The following is a 20,809-nucleotide window of genomic DNA, read 5'->3' on the forward strand; positions in this document are numbered from 1 at the left end:
AAAGCTTGATTATGGCAAAGGAATTGAAGTCGTAATGAGCTTTTATTTATATTCGACAAAAGACGAGGAAAAAAAAGAACATGTAGCAGACACTTTAACAAGGAGGCCATCAACTTAGTGAAGTCAACGAATTGAATGCTGCATGATCTTGTAAAAGTCAACCCCACAGTAAAATGATCTATTCCAGAGCTGAAGAATGAGTGCCAAATTCTAGAAAGGAAGGCTCCATCTTCCAACGTCACACGTAAATGAAGACCAGAATCCTGCAAAAATGATATCAAAATGAAGCCCTTTTCCAAATGGCAAATTACTGAATTCTGAAAGAAATAAAAACTATAGAAAATGCTCCAGAAGTTGTGTGTCAAACTATGTTAAAACATCCTTTGCACTTGCATGAACTCAAAGGCCAAAAGCTACCTTTACAGATTTGAATCTGACCAAGTCGTAAGAGTAAGCAAACAGCCGTGTTTAAGATTTAGGCAGTGTATTCGTCGGTCGGGATCTTCTATCTGTGTTGCAATGAAACTGAGTGTTGGAGTTGTTTCTATGTGATAGTATTGTTGACTTGCCTTCACTGTCACAGGGCCAACACCATTTACAAGAGACATAGGCAATCTGAAATTTGATTTAGGAAAAGTGACTTTCTAAGAGGATGAAGTTCGTCGCAGTAGGCAAAAGGCAAGAGTATTCATCTGCAGGATCTTGGTTGATGAACCTCGAGGCAGTTGAAGGCCAAGCCTTTTATCTGCAAGGATGATCAGTTGCAGTAGTTGACAGACAAGCGCATTCAATGAGCTTAAACAAACAATTTAAAAATGTTTTGAAATGTTTAACAAGATCACTAAGAACTATACAATGTTTGGATCATTTAATTTAGTTGTTCAATACTATCTGACACATGCAAGTACAAAAGGGATGTGAATTTTATGAAAGCATTGTTGGCACTAGCAAAAAAATTCATCATCGAATTTCAGATGCACATAGTGTAATGAACAATTGGGCATGAGAATTTAAATAACGGATGCATGAAGATTGCATATGGTATAAGAAGAGGTTCAACACAGAGGGCACTCTTCTTTGGAATCTCCGTAGAGGCATACTGTCTTCACATGTAGGCACATAAGGGGTGTGAAATCCAAAAAGGGTTTCCACAGAGACCTTGAGCTCTATGAAAATTCATCACAGGATTTCAAATGCATATAGTTTAAAGAACAATGCACGTGCGAATTTAAAAAACCGATGCATGCACATAGAATATGGTATAAGAAATAGTTGCAAGACACATGGGCACCCTTCATAGGGATCCTCTCCAAAATGGCTTCCTATAATATGCAACAGTGCAAATGTAGTTTGTGACTGGTATTGCAAAGACAACTTACAGTTCAGTTCGTTGTTGGTGCAGCAAATAGATAATCTTATTTGAAAATAATATATGCCAAGGACTAATACCAATGATATAGATAATAACCATTGGTTGAGGATGATGAATGCAAGCAACAAAATCATGTTTCCTTTAATCTCAATACAGAACTCATAAAAGAGATACATACTATCATTAGCTCATTGGAAATGCTTAATTCCAAAGTAAAAAAAATGAAACCATGACAGTAGTTATTAACATACCATTTTAGTCAGCATGGATGGTGAGAATCGAAGAATTGTGAATATGCTAACTGTACATGAACATACTGTGTATAAGACAGTCTGCAACATCAGAAACAAGAAGTTGGAATGTAAGAGCTCGTCCCCATAAGAAATATAATCTTCATGGATACGCTCCAGATCTTACCTTTGCACCTGTTTAACTCCAAGCTGAAACGTCAACATGTAGACTTCATAATTCCAGAGAATAAGTTGCCACTGCGTCATCCTTGAATTTTTTTCATCATCTCATCATCTTCATGTCCCAATGAGATAATCTGCAAACTAGTTCCTTCCACAAGCCATGCAGTTAATTCTGGCTTTTGTACAAGGGGGTTGAGTGGTTGGAGACACCCATTATCCATTCGAACACCATATACAAAGGGGAGCTTTAATGTAAGGAAGCTCTCTGGTGGAAGAAAGACTTGACAACCAAAGCTGAATCGTGTTTGTTGCTCACGATTAGGTACAGATGGAGGCAGACAAGCATCCTACATTACATTTGCATAAAGTTTCAGCTTAGAAGTACAAATTAAGATTAGTTAACCAAGAATCAACAAGCCTGAACCAAAAAATGTCACGGAATACCATATCCAATGCCACTACAATAGTAAAATCCTGTCAGTATCATCTAACTGTATCCCACTAGGGATCATCCAAAAGAATCCAAATGCACATTTTTCAAGTAGGACGTTATTTACCCACATATATAAACAATGGTTCATGGTAAAAGGTACAAAAAGAAAGCTAAAAAATGTTAAAAAAAAAAATTAAAAAAACTAGGTATTCTGCTGAAGATTAATATCTGAAAGACATTACTTACATCAAATTGTACTACAGGACATGTCCCTAACACAGTGGGGAATTTGGGTGTCACCTGTATCACAGAAAGGAGAAAATACTTGATGTTAAAAAATAGCTTTTAGTTTCATGCTATTAGATACTTGAAAAACTAAGATGGATTGCCAGCAGAAAACCGTCAGCAAACATTATGATGAGTTCCAAATGCTGCAGAAGCTATTTAGTATTCCATATTACCACATTTGATTAATCAGCAATCTCTATAACCACATTTATCAATATTGTCATCCCATGGCCTTGGCTAGTCAATAGTAGATCCAAGCAAGAAATTCTTATGATCATTAGCAAGGAGGACAACAAAAACAAATTATTGTCATCATAGTTTAGAAACTTTCTTCACACCTTCATGTCTATAATGAGGATCTAAAATTCAAATTGGAAGAGTTAGGAGGGAAATGTGATGATTGTTGTTATTCTACAAGGAACCAATATATTGAATTTATTGAAAGTTCAATTTACACTATAATACCATTGTTATTCTCAGGTTATAGACTATAGTAGTTAGCTTCTTAGCAAATTGATCAGATTTAATGAAGATTAAATGACATTGAAATCCAAAATAAAGCACATATTAAAGAGGTAACTAGGAAAACATCTTCTCTACAAAAAAAGAGAAAATATAATAATATTATAAACAAAAAATAAGACAACAATCTAAAATGTTACTTACTATAAAAATGCGCTGAAGCTGTGATACAGTATCTGAGATTTTCATCTTATCCTTGCTTGACAAACTTTTACAGTAAGGACAGTTCATATACACAGGCAGCTTCCTGTTCAAAAGAGAAAATGCAGAAGCCCCATCATCAAGCTTAACACATGAAATATTTCTGTCAAACTTTTGCTGGTAGCCAGCAGGTAATGGGTGCCCATTTGCAGGTTCCGACCTTGCATTTTCGGACCTTGATAATAGTGTGATACTACCATGTCGACCATTAGATTTATCTGATCTTTCTCCAGACCTATTAGTTCTCTTCGTATTATTTACAGAAGTAATCGTTGCCATTGAGTTTTCTGGATCTTTCTTGTGCAAACCATTCCTTGTTTCTGTTTTTGCCTCAGAATCATCAGCGGAAGAGGGTAATTCATTCACTGAAAATTTAGACTCGAGATCTTGGAGGTGATCAAGAGACAATAGAAACCGATGGCCATAGGCGCATTCATGCTCGAAGCCAACAAATACATTGACTTGCTTTGAACAATCATCCCTACAAATCTTTTCACCGCCAAAATTTACTGGCACAATATTGCTCCCTATCTGCAAAACAGGATTCCCATCAATTTGCTCATTAGTTGCTGATCCAAGAACATTTCCCTGTGTGCCTCTATGCTCAGTTTTTTGAGGGCCTTCCCTGCTGTCCACTACAGAAACTCGATTGATAAATTGTTCAGATGTAGCTGCTTTTCTTAAACCTGTGTCTGCACTAGCTTTTGGTGGTTTTTTATGCTGAAGACTTGGAAATGGATCTCCACCACTAGTGCCTGCAACAACCTCAGAGAAAGGCTTTTTCACTGGAAATGATGGCAAACCTTTACCAAAGTTAATGCTTGAATTATTAAGGGGCCCCATCTCTAATTTCTTCACCATATTCTCTGATCTTCCAGATTTAGGTTCCCTCTGTAACCGATCAGCATCATTTTTCTTTGCTTCTTCATCTGAAATAAAGGAACCCTTAGACTCTGGCACTACATCTGTGGAAGAGGACTTGTCTGCCATGGATAAAGGCGAATTATTCACTTCCTTCTGTTTATCAAGAGGAATTTCCCACTTCAACAAGTACTTCTCCGTGGAAGAGAACCCATTTTGAAGCAAGCCTTTTGATGGGTTATAGTATCTTGCTCCTGCTATACGCATCAAACGCCACGAATTTTGAGGAAGTGAACCTACAAGATTATCTCTAGGTAATATAAGGTAAGGGAGGAGATCTTCACAATTAGCAAAACAGCTGAAATTGATGTTTGCACTTTCAAAGTCAAAGGGGTCATCTCGAAGACGTCTTGATCGACCACAAGCACAAGCATGAAGGAAAACATATCTACTGGAATGTTGTTTCTTGTCATCATGTCTTTGGTGCATGCACGGTTTTCCTGTCAGACTAACAGTATCACAGAGTTGTCTTCCTGATTCCCATATTTCTGTGCACTCCTGTTCCAATTTCCTTGAATATGTTAGTGTGGCAGGCCCTTTGACCATGGAACTGAATGCACGCAAAGCCCTCTCCAAATGGATCTTATGCAAAGCAGTTGGATAAAATGGAGGCAATTCATTTAAATAAACATTCTTAGCAGCTGGAAGAGCTCTTTGGCACCAAGAAATAGAAAATTTGAAGTTTAATCCTTTGCTACTTTCCAAACAAGAGACAGCAGCTGAAATAGCTTTCCTATCTTCAACAGAAATCTCATTTTCTTGTGTCTCATTTGCATCTTTTTCAAGAGATAATTTCTTAAGTTTGCCTTCTTCATCAAGGAAGATGTCGTCGTCAACAGAAATCAATGAATCAAGGATCAAATTAATCAGAGACAGCCAGTGTTGTAAATTTGGAAGATCAGGAGAAGTAAGAGTCTTTCCAGCTGCAGCTGATGCAGCGGCAGCAGCTGCTGCAGCAGCTACAATTCCAACACCAGCAACTGTTCCACTACTTGCATTACTAGGCAATCCTCCTCTTCCTCTGATAGTGTCAGCCTGCCTGTATAAAAAGTCCTTAATTGCTTGAATATCCTCATTACTTGCATTCTGGCAATGGTCTTCAAGGGAGATTATATCAAGTGTACTTTTTGAGTTAAATGCATCCTCAATAAGATCCGTTATGAAGTCCAGTGATTCACCTCTCCGGATCAAAGACCTATCTAACATAGCAACAACCTTTGATGAATCAAACAAAAACAAAGGTAGAGTACTCAGACTAGTGGCATTTCTTGAGCCATGATTACTATGTTCTGTGCCAACCAATGTTCGGCATCGCTTTATTAAAAATCGAAGTTGTGTTTCCAGGGACGATTGTAACTTTTTCTTAAAACTGCCTTCAGTTTTACTGGCCGGGCGTGCCAATACAACAACAGGACCAGAACCTTTTGAACTCGAAGTAGGCTTTGACAATCCACCAGCAGTACTACTAAGCTGAGCTACAGAAGGGGCATCAGCAGATTCCTCAGAAATGGTGGAAGGATTGGACTCATCAAGCAAGTCGCCAATAAACACAAAGAGAATGACTGGAGTACACTGTCCCGGCAGCACGGATGAATTGCTACCTGAACCTGACATCAAAGAGATAGAAGAACTGTGACGGCTTGTGATTCCACGTCTACTGAGAGAGGGAATGGATGTGATTCGTGCAGAAGTAGCGTGTGAGTTCAAAGGGGCATTTGTCAATGTTGGGGCGACTTTGCTTCTTATGAAAGGTGATAAGGCATGTTTTGCATTTTGGAGTATTCTGAACCTTTTCAAGATATGCGTGTCAAATCGGAGACCTTCATGAAGAAATATGATCACATGGCAGACCTGAATGCAGTTGATATCACCAGTTCTCATTAGAATTAAAAGTTCACAAATAACTGCAATTTTGTGTTAGTTTTAAATCTGTGAAAAGTTTGAAGCTTCGCTGACACCTAAATTTGAATCGCATCAAGTGGTGCTTTTTATTAGTAATGCCAGCAATGTTTCACTTCGAGCAATCAAAGTAAGAATACTCACTACGTAAATCGTGATCATGGGCTCGATAAATCTGTATAAACTAAATTCCATTTATCATGAATCAAAGAGAAAAGAAGCTCACACAGAACATGAAGAGCATGCCGCGCAGATCATCAGCTTCCAACTCCTCCAAAGCTGAAGCAGACGCATATTCCCCTTCGCCTGTTCGAGATGCAGAAAGCAGCGACAACTGCGATAAAGAAGAGGAGAACTGCAGAAAAACGACGCCTTTCTCCTTCTCGTGGTGGTAGCTGATCCTTCGATGGCGGAACCATTCCTCTCCTCGCCTGCTCGACTCAAGCCGAGAAGCGAACAGATCCTTGTCGAGGTTCCCGCTGCCGAAGACGTTCGCGTCGAGGATCCTGTTGATCAGATGGGTTGAGTCGATGCTCGATCTGCTGCCGACGAAGCCCACTACGACGACGCCTTCAGGGGGAGGAGACGATGAAGGGGGCGAAGGAAGGGAAGTGGGCGTGCTGCTGGTGGCGGCGGAAGTCGCGGAGGAGATGGAAGAGGAGAGAGAAGGGGCGATGGAGGTGGTGGGATGGGGAGGACGAACGAGGACACGGACGGAGGGGGGATTGGGCTGCGCCATCGGCGACGGCGCAGTCGGGGACGGGACCGGGAGCAAGGTAATCGCCGATCGAGGTCGCCCGGGCAGGGCTGCAGCGTAAACCTATTTCAATTTCGCCCTTTTTAGTGTTTGAACTTGAGCCCGAGCTCGACTCGGAGTGCGTTCTAATTCGAACGAATTAATAGAACCGGCCATCGTCATGCCTCGGACCAGACCCCAAGCTTCTTCCCTCCTCCTCCTCCTCCTCCTCCACCGCCACCGCCGCCGCCGCCGTTACATCCATAATCGTATCCCGACCCTCTTCCACTGCTGTAACTATACCCGTCGGCGGGTTTCGTATCGCTTCCCCTTGCCGCCGCCTCCGCCTCCTCTGCTCCCTAATCCCGAACCGAATCCCCAACCACAAGCGGAGCTGATACCCCACCTCCACCTCCACTGCTGTCACCGTATCCCGAACCGTACCGGTAACCGCGAGTTTCCATCATTGCGATATCCTCCTGCACGGCCGCCTCCGCCACGAATGGGTCTTGCTGCAGCAATGAGACGGAGGAAGAGAAGTAGAAGGAGTGCAAAGCGAGGACTCGGTTCCTGTCCATGGCACGCGAGGTGAGGTTGAGTAGAAGAGCGCCGGCGTAGGAAGCAGAGGATGCGTACAAATTCGGTACGCGTAGATTGTGGTGGCCGGGTGAGCCGACGTCGACGGTAATAGTTGAAGAAAGAGGCGTCGGAGCTTGTAGGATGTTATCCTTTAATTTCGCCGGATCCGGCGATCGATCGACGACGGGATTTGACGTCAAAGATTCAATATCAATAAGAAAATATTTGTAAAATTAAAACACAAGTTGTCAGGATGGCCGAGTGGTCTAAGGCGTCAGACTCAAGTTCTGATTCTCGAGAGAGAGCGTGGGTTCAAATCCCACTTCTGACAATTTTAAGTCAATTATTTTTCTTATTATCAGTGAAATATGTTTTGTTAACTTTTATTCATTTTTTTTAATTGGATATTCAGATGGGCCCATGAGTTTCGAACTCCTTAGTTTATCACTGATGAATCTAACCACTAATCATTACCTTCGGGGAACTTTTGCTACATCGGGAGCATAATTGAATTTGTTACTGTAGAACAGATTTACTATATAGTTGAGATAATATTTTCCTATGTAGTGATCAATTATAACATTCTGATTTATCTCCTCATAGATGATCATGAGGCTGATCGTTTAAAACCGCTAGAATGACGAATTTAATTATCTTTTATTGAAAAAGAGGATAACTTTTGCTAGTTGAATAATTATATAATGGTCAATTATCTTATTAGGGGAAACAAATATTTTTCATAATTAAATTAATTTCATGCTCGTAAGACCAGCTACTATTTTTCTGATGAAAAAAAACCAATGGATAATTTGAAAAATAATAATAATGTTTTTTTATCAGGTTTTTATGGACTTAGGAAATTTATTGGGCTGCTAGTGTAATTCAAATATTAATAAGGAAAAATAATGAGAATATAGTTAATATGAATGAACAGTTGAAATCTTGGACCCAATGTTCAACAAGAACGAGATTAATAATAATAAAAAAGTGAATGGTTAAACTGCAAATTAACATTCAATTTAGGTGTAGCTGATAATATGAGACAAGATAGTTTATTCTGATATGGATGTATTCAAAGACAACCAGAATTCTATGATTTAACCATATGAGGTAAAAGAATACCAAAGAAAACTCCAATTAGTGAAATTAATTAAGGTGATTAATTGATAGGGTTGCCTCTAATGAATCACTCTGCACAATATCAAGCAAAAGGTTGCCTCTAATGAATGATGCAGGAGCTAGGAATCAAATTTTAATATGTCATAATTTCTTGACTCGGATATCAGAATGAGGGACCGTCTAAGGTAAATTGAAGTTCTTTTGTATATCTATACATTATTAATTAGTACTTTTTTTGGAGACTCTGATTATTATTATTATTATTAATTTTTTATTTTTAAGTTCAATCATATTTTGTTTTAGTTTTATTTTAGATATATTTTAATGTTTGTTTAACTATTTTTGGATGATATTTTATTGTTGAATCAAACTATATTTTTTTTGATAAAACCTATAGGCGACGATTTCTTTTTATTTAATAATTTTTCGCGTTTTATTTTCTCCATAATTTCTCTTTGAATTTTCTCTTCATCTTTATTCTGTCCTGCTTCAATGTTTTATGGAAACGCGATTCTCATGGGAATTCTCACCATTTATGAAAATTACCATAAATAATACAGTAAAATAGATATTGTTTCATTTTAAATAATAAAAAATGTAACACATTTTATTCGAGAAAATAATAGATGCGAAGTAATTATTCCTAAACACAAAATAAATTATATATTTAAAAAATATATTATTTTTAGTTCATCATGAGTCCTTCTAATTAAAAATCACTTCAAAATAATTGGGAATTAGGTAGACCGACCATTTTGGATACTCATCAAGATTTTGAAAAGCATGGCGAAGTTAAAATTGGGATTTTTGTCTTGTAGTGAGTATTATGGATTCTTGTCACAATAATTGGCGAGGTAGGTAGGTTCACTCATTTTGAAAACCACTAAACCAGGCTAGCTAGATTCCAAAATATAAAAGATGAATCCAAAGAAACTCAATTATTATGACTTCATGACAAAAAAAACCAAAGATTATAATCTTCTTTAGGTTACGGAATATATTGTATACTTAATATATTAATTATCAATTTTAATTTAAAATATTTTTAAATAAATCAACTAGTTATTAAATTGAAAAAAAAATGTATTAGATATCCAATTTATGTTGATTACTAATCCAATTGAGACAATCCTCGTAAGATCTGTGGGAGGACCTTAACTAGTTACCTAGGAGGAAAATCACCATCATGCAGTGTGCCACAATTGAGTCTCGAATAATCAAAATGATTCGTATCGAATTGGATGAAAACATAATTGATAGAATTGATTTCATGTTGGCTGAGGAGCTAAACTAATCAAAATGAATCGTATATATCGAATTGGATGAACTAGGTGAGCTAGAGACTAAGTAATGGTAGAATCAATTAATCATGTTGGCTGAGTGAGTATGGTTTGACCCAATGTGTTTAAATGAGCTAGCCAGTTCCAATTGGAAGAGCAAGTCGATCGAGTCATATCGAGATTAAACGAGGGGTACTGCAGTGGTCCGATGCACATATGGTTCGTTGCAGAAACCCTAGCTAAACGTGCCGTAGGAATCAGACATGTAAGCAGGTAGCTAGGTAGCTAGCAGAATCAGAGATGGCAACAAACGAAAAGCAAAGCCTACTCACTCCTGTGACACGTCGTCTGGCTCGATATATCAAATGATAATGGAGAGTGGGCCCTCCTGCAACACAATCAGGCATCCAAAGCCCCCCTCAATTCCATGCATCCGCCATTGTTTAATCCACAGAGCTTGCTTGCTTCTGCTTCTGCTGTGCTGCATGCATGCATGCAACTTAAACCCTGCAGCAGGTCCAGGTTGGTGAATAAAATCTCGGTTAAATTAAAATAATAATCAGTTTAATACCAAACATACACGTCGTTATCGGTACGAACGACGACGACGAAGGACCGCACCATCGCTTCCTACCACACCGCTGTCGAATTCGCATGCATGCGTGCGTACGGCGGAGCTCACGTTCGATCGGCGCTCTCTGTTCCTCCGATCGAGCATGGCCTGCGCCAGCGCCGCCGCCTCTCTCAGTGCTGCGTCGCCGTTCTCGATCGCCGGGCTGCCGTAGCGTACATCCGCGCTGGGGATCTCCTCCAGGTTGTGCTCCGCCAACCCCGCGCAGGCAGCTGCTGGCGTCCTGCAGGTCACCACACCAGCTCTGAGCTCTCTGTACATGGGGCTAAAGGAAGAAGGTGGTCCCCTGTACCGGCCTCGTTCCCATCGGTTAGCGAGCTTAGTAGGTAGGCAGAAGAATCCGACGAGGACGGAAAGCCGGAGTACTATACTCCTGCTGCTGAACTCGATATCTTTAGGCATCCAAAGCCACCGTTGATTAATCCACAAAGATTCTACTAGGGTTAGCTAGGGTTTCTAATATTGGTAAAAATATTTAAATGTTAGTAGTAAATTCTTTCAAACTTTCTGCACCGCACACCCATGCCAATCAATTCCATCAAACATTTGCCGAAATGATTAGATTCTATCAGGAAACGCAGAACACATAATGGAAATCTAAAGAACAATAATGGTACGGCCGACAAATACTACCCCGCATAATTAAATTAATTAGCGGTACGGGCGCGCTTATCAGGAAACCCTCTCCCTCACAGACTCACACACCGCGCACCAACCATTCATGTCGTCGTCGATATGAACAACGAGGACGAAGGACCGGACCACTCACTACTACTTCCTACCACAGCGCTGACGAACTCACATGCGCTATCGAATCGTAGCTACAACCTCTCCAGCTGCGTATGGCGGAGTTCGTATTCGGTGCTCTCTGTTCCTCGGGATCGAGCATGGCCCGCGCCGCGGCCTCTCTCAGTGCTGCGTCGCCGTACTCGCCGTCCTCCGAGATCCACCCCGCGGCGCTGCCGTAGCACGCATTCGCGCTTGGGATCAGGTGGTCAGCGTACTCCTCCAGGTTGAGCTCCACCAACGCCGCGTCGGCAGCGGCGCCGTCACCGCCGCCGCCGTAGAAAAAGGCCTCCAGACCCAGGCAGCTGCTGGCGTCCTGGTCACCACCCCAGCTCTCCATGGGGTTAAACGAACTGTACTGCACTGGGGCCGCCGGAAGATGCTGCACCGGGTTCCCCGTGCCGGCCGCGTTCCCATTGGTCAGCGAGCTTAGCAGGTACGCAGCCATCGGCGAGGACAAAAGTAAGGGGTCGGAAGAATCCGACGAGGAGGGAAAACCGTAGCTATACTCCTGCTGCTGCTGCTGCTGGTCGTGGTGGTGGCGGTTAACTCTCTTTATTCTCTTTGGGTGTGGGCGGATCATCCCTGAGAACTTCTTCTTCAGCTTCGTGTTCCAGTAGTTCTTGATGTCGTTGTCCGTCCTCCCAGGGAGGTGGCTCGCTATCACTGACCACCTGCATCATATATATATATCTCACTCAATCGCATTCAGATAACGAGCCACTCGATCCACAGCCATAGCGAAGACAAATTAAATTAAAGGAAGCACGCCGCACCTGCTCCCGATGCTGGCGTAGAGGTTGGCGATGATCCTGTCTTCGTCGTCGGAGAAACACCCGTGCTTGATGTTGGGCTTCAGGTAGTTGAGCCATCTCAGTCTGCAACTTTTCCCGCACCTGTTGAGCCCTAAGCAATCCATACAAAACACGCATGGCCAACGCCTCAATATTGTCTTCACACGTACGTACGTAAAAGGTAAAACAAACATGGCTAGCTAGCAAGAGCCATTGACGTACGTACCAGCTTTGTGAGGGAGAGTGATCCAGTTGCCACCAGTTCCATGCTTCTCTATGTACTCCTTGAGCTGCTTGTCTTCCTCAGGAGACCAATGCCCTTTCTTCACGCTAGACTTGTCACAGCAAGGTGCCCTCCCCATTCTCGTCTTGCTTGCTTAATTATGATCAGTCACCACAAAAGATGAGCATGCATGCAATGCACCACACACACACATATATATCTCAGAAGGAAGCCACAGCCACATTAATTATTTATTTAACCATACCAAAGGCATAAAATTGTTGGAACTGTATACGTTTAGAGAATGACAAAATGAGGATATAGGTTAGTAAACCTGTCTGGATCTGTACTCTGACATCACATGCAAAGATCTTGTGTAATTGCTGCAGTATATATGTGAGTTAGGTGGAGCTGGTCAGGTGGCTCTTCCTTCCTCTCTCAAGTAATTACTTAAATTTTCTTATTTGTATTTACTTGCTTGATTATCAACCTGTGCACGTGTTCCTGGACAGAACGGCTGTGTTGCCAGTGTTTTTTTACTGGTACAATCTAACTTGTCTTGAGTCCTTCGATAGTAAAAATATATAATTTTGAACAAGTTAAAACAATCGAGATCATCTTTAGTTGATTGGGGTGAGTAAAACTTGCAGTTTTTACAGCATGAGATGTTAATTAATTAACCAACTCAGTTTAATTATATATGCTGAGAGTAGTTTTCTGCTAAAATGCTCAAATGAATTTTGATTTTAAATCATGCATGCTGTAAACATATATTTAAATATGAAAAAAATTCTAACTGTAAACCGGAGTTGGTAATATTAGTTCAATTAATCTTACATAAATTATTTATTAAATATACTTTATTATTATTATTATTTTCACCTCCTTTCTTTTGAAAATTTTATCCGTTTTTATTTTTATTTAGATTCTTGCAAATTTTTAGGTTGTCTCTCTCCATTTGAATCACGTGCATATTTGTACTATATATAATAGCAAAGAGAATTTCAATAAAAACTATAACTTATTCTCTTCTTTGATCGATATATAGTTCATTCTTTTTTTATCTTTTTATTTTTATTGGGAAGGTAAATGGAATAACTGTAATTCTAAATAAAAAAACTTACTCTGACAAATTACAAATTGTTTACATTGATAGAGGGAGAAAATCAAGGCCTTTTTTATTTTAATTTTTCTTCTTCTCTCTTAAAACCCAAAATTGAAAATGAAATGTTTAAAACATATCAAAGGTGATTGATGTGATAAATATATATATTTTTAATTTTTTAATTTATCCTCAAGTTCTTACATTATATCATGTCTCCATATCAAACTAAAAACTCAATCACCAAAATAACTTAAATGTGTTGCAATTACCGAGACGCCCATGTGGAACATAGACACATCGTGCATGCATTAGTTGAATGTTAGGTAGAAAGTTAGTGTAGAGAATTATAGCTCTAGATGATTGCAATAGCTTGGAGAATTTTGCAAGTAAAAAAAATATGTAATATATGAAACGACCATTTTACTATTGGATCAAACAATCATCGATGAACAAATATTTTAATTGTTTTTAAATTTTTGCAAAAAATCTAGGTAGAAGTTAGCTAGTAAAATTAACATGATTCCTTAACATGCTTTCTGTCGTATTTTCTTCCTTAAAATAAATATTCAGAGAATTATCATAAAAATAAAGAATTTATTAATCATGTTTGTTGGACTAAAAATTTAGAAATTATAAATAATATATTTTAATGTTAATAGTGTTAATAATAATAAGCAGATTACATTTTAAATTCATAATCGAAGAGGCATAGCTTCTTGGGCCTTGGCCCGGTCCAAACAAACAAGCGTTAATGGGCTATGGGATTCTGGACTCGGACCTCATTCTATTACGAGATGGATCCGATCCGCTTACCACCGTCAAAGGGAAACCCAACCGAGATCGATCACCTCGGCGCATGGTAAAATATCTGATTCTTCTGCAAAAGGTGGATCCACCACCTTAGCGGCTCCACACGGTGAGGAGGTAAATCGAGAAAGTGCAATTGGTTACGACGCAGAAGGATATTGCCTGGTTTCGTCAGGATTCGAACTCTTACCCTCTTCTGTAAGTCTGCTACGTTGTAACTAACTCACCTATGCCCCGGGCTAAAATATCTGATTCGTTTGGTTCTCCTGTGACGTTGAGTATTTTGATTTAATTTTTTTTTTTTGTGTTTTTTCTGGAATCGTGCATGTTCCTGACGAGCTGGTGGAGCATTACCTCGCGTGGAGTGGTTTCCACTGGCCCGACATAAGACTGTTGGTACCTCATTCTTGATTTTATTTTTTAAATTTTCTATTAAGATTTGCCTTTGATAAATCTGCTAATGCCAATCTAAAGATGAAAAAGGGTGAGAGTTGTGCGTTAGATTGCCCATTAGTGTGGATTTTCAGATAAATTTTAACGAATGGATCATCAAATTAATATTATCATCTTCGGAAGGAACGTGTTGCAGGATCCAACTGTAATGTCTCAGTACAACTACATCTCTATGAAAACTTGAGTGTAGTGTTTAAATATGCAAGTGTTCTCGTACCATAGATTGAGTAAAAATAAATATATCCTGGCGAAGTCAGGCAATACCCTCCTGCGTCGTAACCAACTGCACTTTTTCGATTTACCTCCTCAGAGGCCGACCGTGTGGGGCCGCTAAGGTGGCGGATCTACCTTTTTGCAGAAGAGTAAAAATAAATAGTATAAGAAAATTGATTGTCTAAGATTTGGAACATAAAATCTAGAATGGTATAATGGATGTAGTAGATACGATAATTAAGAGAAGAATTAATATTTTATATATACAAGAGACAAAATGGATAGGAGAGAAGATAAAGATCGAGTTAAGTTATAAAAATTAGAACTCCCTAAACCCTAAACGATGAAGATCGAGTCAAGTTATAAAAACTAGAACATAAAAAATAAAATCTTATTTAATAAACCCTCAAAGTTTTAATAATTTTCTATTGTTTATAAACCTCTTTTATGTCTCCAAACGAAGTTGTACTTTTTAAAGATGCCCCTGGAGTTTTAAAATTATTAAAATTTAAAATTTCGAACTCCCGATGTTTATTAACAAGAGTTTAAGAACTCTATAGATAGTCATCCTATAAATTATACAAATTTGGGGGTAAAAATAAAAAAATAATCCCAATAATATTGGGCCAATACTATTTTAGGCAGTCCGGAATTTATAAAACTAATCTATTTTGGGCCGTCGGTGTCCTTGATCTCATCTCATGACGATGGGCGTCGTGCGGGGCAATTCCAGCGATCCCACTGGGGCACGGGCGTCCGAGGAGGCCGAAGGCGTCGTCGGTGAGGCGGCCATGTAGGGGAGGATTTGAGGAACATGTACCGGATCAATCAGGAGGCGTGGCGGAGTTCGCCAGAGCGGCAAAAAAGGCTTTGGAGTTCTGCTACTAAGTCCGAGTACCATCCGGCACCGACTGTTCATGCTGCCAAAGTAATTTTGCAGGATGGACAACACTCCTGTGTCCTCTACGACTCGGCTCTTCCCGTTTTGAAATTTGAAGGTCTTCTATTCCATTCATGGGAACCTAATGACGCTCGGGTAAATTTAGTTTCCCATGAAAGTGAAATAGCTGCCAGATTAATGTTTAATTTAAATGTAATATTGTACCCTGTTTCAGTTCCCTTGGCAATGAGTTTAAGCAGACAAGTCAACGGATGGAAGCTTAGTTCATTAAAGTCATCTAGTAAGTGTCTTATTTCTTTTCACTTTGTCGGTTGGTAACATTCAGGTTCATAATTAAACTAGATATGTTGAATCTCTGAGAGCATATTTAATTGGGTGGATAGGAAATATGGTGGGGGAGATGGTGTGAGATATTGTAAACTAAAGAATTTCTAGTTTGCTTATAAATTAAAAAGGATGAAAAATGATAATTTGGAACAACTAAAACTTGGGAGAGAAAAAGGATATCACTTTATTGACCTCTGCCCTCCTTGCCTTCTTAAATCTTAATGATTTCCATAAGGCTATAGGAGGTCATCATAGGCTGGTTCGTTGAATGTTTCTCATACTTTTGAAGCCATCAAAGGTTGGCTTAAGGGAGACTCCTAGGAGATGAGTGCACAAAATTATCAAAACTTGTCCTTTTCACTCTTCAATTTTAGGAATGTAAGGCTGCGTATAATAGACCCTTCTCCGGGACCCCGCATTGGCAGGACCTTCATGCATTGAGCTGTAGGAGTATAAGATTGGGAAGCAAGTTAAGTTTGATCTTCCTATTCTTGCCTCTTCTTTCCAATCTTTGTATAAACACTACTTTTTGAGTCACCATACTTGTTTTCCATCTTCCATCTCACCATACTAATTTTCCTACTCTTACCCTGTCTTCTCATTGTAGCCTGGTTGTATTCAACCAGCATATTAAAGAAGATGATGGAGGCATGGAGCTGGTTGATAATTTCTCCCATAAGGGCGTCATTATTTTTGAAACCAGTCTTGGTGCTTGTATGCTGTCGGAGCAGTTCTGTATCATCCATTTCAGGCAAGATGAAACACAATGTTTTAAATATTCGAAGAACGATTTCCTTCATTTTTAGTAGTCAAAGTATATAACTTCCAGCAGAATTAAGTGCAGCATGCATCCTCTGATAAAACAATGCCAAGCAAATGGAGATGATCAAGGGACACAACTAATGGTAGCAATCTCAAATATTCTCCGTCACTTTGGTGACACCTTTCTTAAGGTGAGAGTGGTGTTATTAATAGCAAGGTTTATCATAGTTGATCTATTATGCATGTGACATAAGCTGACTTGATCATTAGTCGAGTTTCCCTAATTAAATATCTTGAGGATGAGAAATCATTGGTAAATAAGAGAGAAATAGAGTTAAATAGATGGAAATATTTTTTCTAGGTGTTTAAGGAACATATTGCCATTTAATTATGAGATAGTATTTAAAAATAATGAAAGGAAAAAAGACCTTGAGAGGAAATATTATTCACCAGCTACTGTTATTGTGCATTCTCACTATAGTTTTTGAATTTATTATCGATGTGGTTTAAATCAAACCAATTGAGCTTTGATTATATAGTTTTTTTTTTATTAATATGATATTTCATGGTTCTATCAAACTTGACCTAAATGTGTGATTATTACTTGTCACCTTTTTTTTTTATTGCCTAGTTGCTTGGAACCAAGCACCTTATAAGACCTTCTATTTGATTTTTTTTTTTGCTTAAAAACTTTTGATAACTGAAATATTATGTTAATTAATGAAAATGGTAGAACAAAACTTTTAGAAATTTAAAAAGTGATTTGTTAAAACATGGTGGAATTTTTGGAACCTTATGATCATCATGTCTCCCTTAGGCAATTATTTTATAAATATTGTGGCACAAACAATCAAACTATTTGATGGGTTAAAGTATCCCATGAGCAATCAGGTGTAACTCTATGTAGCCCCAATAGGTTTTACAATTAAGTCAACTCAATTAGAGGATGGCATGAGGGACGAAGATGAAGATAAAAAAAACACTATGTTTAACATATACTTAAAAATGATATTAATGGTATCAATATTCTAACTATATAACCTTATATAGAATCTCATGGCGAGAACATAATTTGACAAATTGTGTTGTGCTAGGTGGCACAGGTGAAACTTTTCATTTTGGTAAATTGTTAAAACTAATAATTGCTAGCTGGGTAATCTCTCCTATGACAATGATTATTGTATTGGTGTCAACACTTGACACACTTTGACATGGGTTGAAGTGTCAAATTAGATTAATTCGACTATTCTTTATTATTTTTGTAGTTTATTTCTCTTCAATTGATTATCTAATTGTTATATAGTTAATCAAGTGGAAGAAGATTAAAGGTCTAAAACTCTCTCAACATGCATTGAAGCAAAAACAATTAGTTTAGTTTTTTATTCAATTATCTAATTGATATATTTTTATTATTTTTAAAGTAGAAAGTCTTAGTGCAGTATCAATATTGTATGGTAAAGAAAATTTAAATTAACCATCGAATTTTATAATTTTACTTTTAGAAAATAAACTATTGAAGGGGCTTAAAGATGTAAAATTTACCTTGCCATTCTTTGATATATTCTGAGTGTCGGCACACTATAGTGCCAAAATGGTAATATTTTATACTGGAACTAAAACGCTCGCACGAAACAATATTTTAAACCTTAAACAATATAATACCAATTTATTTAGTCTAGAATAGTATGTACTCATGGCAGCTACTTATTTTTCCTCTTATTTTTTATTGGGGAATTTATAATTTATTTCTTACTTAATGTTCTTAGTAAATTAAAGGAAATTTCGGTTTCTTTCATTTGAAACAAAGGTTTTTGCAATTAGTACATGCCAATCTTGCGAGCTTATTATGCCAACTATTTGCTTTCTTTGGTAATTCTTTGGAAAGATAACTTCTAACTTGTTAAATTTGTTGAATTTTGTTTACGACTAGCCTTATAGGATTTTTCTTATTTTCTCCTTTAAACAATGTCTGGAAAAGTATCTCAAGTTAATGACTTGGGTTTATACTAAGCGAGAAAGCATGTATAACTTGTCAAAATTAGGCATAATATTTTATAAGTAACCATGAAAATTTTTTTATTTTATACTTGTTACAATTGTATTTATTATTTCATAATTATATAAAATAGATATTAAATCAGTGTGGACTCTGTTCAAGAGTTGTACTTTCAGTGGGGCAGTGAAAACTTTTGAGTTTGAAAAATTATCACATCCCATGGTCAATACAAAATGCTTCTATAATATTTTTAGACAAGTTCAAGAGCTTACAACTGCAGAATTTATCCTACTAAGTCCCCTTTTTTAATTTCTTTTTTTTTGGTAATTTTGTTGACTATAAATTATCGCACTTGTGTTGCTACCTCATATGAGAGATTAACATTGAGTTAATTAGACAATTACTAATGAAGTTTAGGAAGGGATGAATCTGTTGTTTAAGGAAAAGAGAGAATGCCTTAATTTATACTCCCATTATGTCTAGAGATCTTTTTTGCCTGGCCAAATCCTCTTCTAACCTAGATTTCTTTTTGAGCAAGTTTCGTTTCAGTAAATAATTCCCTTCAAAAGCCAGTTTCCATTGTGAGCTTGTTCCTCATTTGCAACACAGTATAAGAAGAGACCAATTCTCAAGTACATCTCATTCTCACATCTTCTTCACACCAGAAGTAGTAACTTGTGTGTACTTTTATCCTTCATGTTGGTTAAGAGAATGAAGATGCTATTTCTTTTTCTTGTTCCATGTTTTTACTCGTCATCCCATAGTTTCTTCTGAGATTTTTAATCGCTGCAGTGCTTTTCCTTTTCTCTTCTCGATCTATTAGAAATGGATTTTTCTAATTTGTAGATAGTTTGAATTCACTATGCTATGTTCATATCAATCATGACATTTTTTACTTAATCGATAGTCAATCAACTTTTGCTTCTGCTAGTTTGTGCTTGGTTTAGCTAATCTTTTATATAAACCTTCATGTGGTTTATAGATCAAATGGCCAATGAAGAAGCAAGGAATGTATTATTAGACCCAGAGGAGAACAAAGTAGAGGTTAAACCAGAGAGAAGGGCATTCAATTGCCAATATTGTGATCGCATCTTCACAAGCTCCCAAGCATTGGGTGGGCACCAAAATGGCCATCGAAAGGAACGAGATGCTGCCAAGATAGCTGAACACGAAGCTGAGATCTACAACAGGCATCCCCAACTCCTTCCCATGTTCTCACCCCAAACGTATCTCCACACAACTCAATCTTCCACTCATGCTGCTAGAAGCCATTTCCGTCCATGGATTCACCCTCCTTATCACTCAGAGCCGCGACAATCTTGTTATCACCCTTATCATTTGCCATCAAGGGTCGATCCGAGGTACTCTCTGCCTCAAACTTTCTCAGCTTCTCCTTGTGATCAGCACATGGCAAGAGAAGAGCAATGGAGGTTTGCAAACTGGCAAAGGAAATATAACCCGAGATATGCGGGCACATCCAGGACCATGAAAGAATCAAATCTAGAGCAGCAAAATATGATGTTGCCATCGCCTGCAAGCTTAAGCCCTGCATTCGAGCATGAGAATGATGAGGATGATAAGTCTGCCAAGGAAGGAGAGATTGAGGATGGTAAGTCTGCTAAGGAAGGGGAGATCGATCTTACCCTTCATCTCTGAATGGTTTACTGAAGATCACTATTTGTGGAAGAATCGCAAGTTTTTTTATCATGAGTTACAATATGTTACCCTGTTTTCTTGCTTGTTTCTGGATGGTTATGGTTATAGATGCTGAGTTGAAAAGTGCTTAAAGTTATATTTGTACAAGGTTTGACACCAAGTTATAGTGGATCTTAATATATATTGTCATGCTATGTTCGATATCTAGCTTTTTATTGTTGGAACTTTCATCTCTTTCTTTCTATATGTATTTATGCAGATAATTGTTTTGATGAGTTGATAGAGGATTTAAGTTAGGCGTGTCGCTATATCTCATGTGTACGTGTGAAGTTGTGCAAGATCTATCAAGATTGACTTGGCATGTCTAAGGTGGTTCATGGAAGGTCCATAGA

At 38.3% G+C, this 20,809-nt stretch overlaps 3 protein-coding genes and 1 non-coding gene across 5 annotated transcripts; 2 read left to right on the plus strand and 2 right to left on the minus strand.

Annotated features, from left to right (window-relative positions):
• Nucleotides 1-23: 23 nt before the first annotated feature.
• On the minus strand, nucleotides 24-6,862 carry LOC141841408 (uncharacterized). Its single transcript, XM_074729579.1, has 7 exons — nucleotides 6,276-6,862; nucleotides 3,173-6,001; nucleotides 2,465-2,518; nucleotides 1,790-2,132; nucleotides 1,624-1,704; nucleotides 418-745; nucleotides 24-263 (listed from the first exon to the last, which is right to left on the minus strand). The coding sequence occupies exons 1-4, from the start codon at nucleotides 6,786-6,788 to the stop codon at nucleotides 1,866-1,868; spliced, it is 3,663 nt and encodes a 1,220-aa protein (XP_074585680.1). The 5' UTR covers nucleotides 6,789-6,862; the 3' UTR covers nucleotides 24-263; nucleotides 418-745; nucleotides 1,624-1,704; nucleotides 1,790-1,865.
• A 749-nt stretch (nucleotides 6,863-7,611) lies between these two features.
• Nucleotides 7,612-7,695, plus strand: TRNAL-CAA (transfer RNA leucine (anticodon CAA)). The gene has a single exon. It is a non-coding gene; the product is annotated as a tRNA-Leu (tRNA).
• Nucleotides 7,696-10,957: 3,262 nt separating this feature from the next.
• LOC141842283 (uncharacterized) lies at nucleotides 10,958-12,356 on the minus strand. The gene is made up of 3 exons (XM_074730494.1): nucleotides 12,201-12,356; nucleotides 11,957-12,086; nucleotides 10,958-11,854 (listed from the first exon to the last, which is right to left on the minus strand). The coding sequence occupies exons 1-3, from the start codon at nucleotides 12,334-12,336 to the stop codon at nucleotides 11,173-11,175; spliced, it is 948 nt and encodes a 315-aa protein (XP_074586595.1). The 5' UTR covers nucleotides 12,337-12,356; the 3' UTR covers nucleotides 10,958-11,172.
• A 3,274-nt stretch (nucleotides 12,357-15,630) lies between these two features.
• LOC141841971 (uncharacterized) lies at nucleotides 15,631-20,566 on the plus strand. Of its 2 annotated transcripts, XM_074730176.1 has the most exons (5): nucleotides 15,631-15,811; nucleotides 15,891-15,956; nucleotides 16,611-16,754; nucleotides 16,848-16,956; nucleotides 19,744-20,566. In XM_074730176.1, exon 5 carries the CDS (start codon nucleotides 19,749-19,751, stop codon nucleotides 20,415-20,417), a length of 669 nt encoding a protein of 222 aa, XP_074586277.1. In that variant the 5' UTR covers nucleotides 15,631-15,811; nucleotides 15,891-15,956; nucleotides 16,611-16,754; nucleotides 16,848-16,956; nucleotides 19,744-19,748; the 3' UTR covers nucleotides 20,418-20,566. The 2 variants fall into 2 exon arrangements, with proteins under 2 accessions (XP_074586277.1, XP_074586278.1); XM_074730177.1 differs by lacking the exons at nucleotides 15,631-15,811; nucleotides 15,891-15,956; nucleotides 16,611-16,754 and having other exon boundaries at nucleotides 16,842-16,956.
• The last annotated feature ends 243 nt before the right edge of the window (nucleotides 20,567-20,809 follow it).

This window comes from Curcuma longa, chromosome 11 (genome assembly GCF_044706935.1).
Source record: "Curcuma longa cultivar G26 ecotype Majalengka, Jawa Barat chromosome 11, ITB_CL_G26_1.1, whole genome shotgun sequence".
Classification (NCBI taxonomy): domain Eukaryota; kingdom Viridiplantae; phylum Streptophyta; class Magnoliopsida; order Zingiberales; family Zingiberaceae; genus Curcuma; species Curcuma longa.

What these genes read in the sequence shown, in the direction of transcription:
- LOC141841408 (XM_074729579.1), bottom strand. Translation starts at nt 6,788, where the DNA reads ATGGCGCAGCCCAATCCCCCCTCCGTCCGTGTCCTCGTTCGTCCTCCC. An exon ending in AGCTTCAGCGCATTTTTATA is followed by an intron (nt 2,519 to 3,172) that starts GTAAGTAACATT and finishes TCTGTGATACAG; the next exon opens with GTGACACCCAAATTCCCCAC. An exon ending in GTCCTGTAGTACAATTTGAT is followed by an intron (nt 2,133 to 2,464) that starts GTAAGTAATGTC and finishes AATGTAATGTAG; the next exon opens with GATGCTTGTCTGCCTCCATC.
- LOC141842283 (XM_074730494.1), bottom strand. Translation starts at nt 12,336, where the DNA reads ATGGGGAGGGCACCTTGCTGTGACAAGTCTAGCGTGAAGAAAGGGCAT. An exon ending in CACTCTCCCTCACAAAGCTG is followed by an intron (nt 12,087 to 12,200) that starts GTACGTACGTCA and finishes TGGATTGCTTAG; the next exon opens with GGCTCAACAGGTGCGGGAAA. An exon ending in TACGCCAGCATCGGGAGCAG is followed by an intron (nt 11,855 to 11,956) that starts GTGCGGCGTGCT and finishes TATATGATGCAG; the next exon opens with GTGGTCAGTGATAGCGAGCC.
- LOC141841971 (XM_074730176.1), top strand. Translation starts at nt 19,749, where the DNA reads ATGGCCAATGAAGAAGCAAGGAATGTATTATTAGACCCAGAGGAGAAC.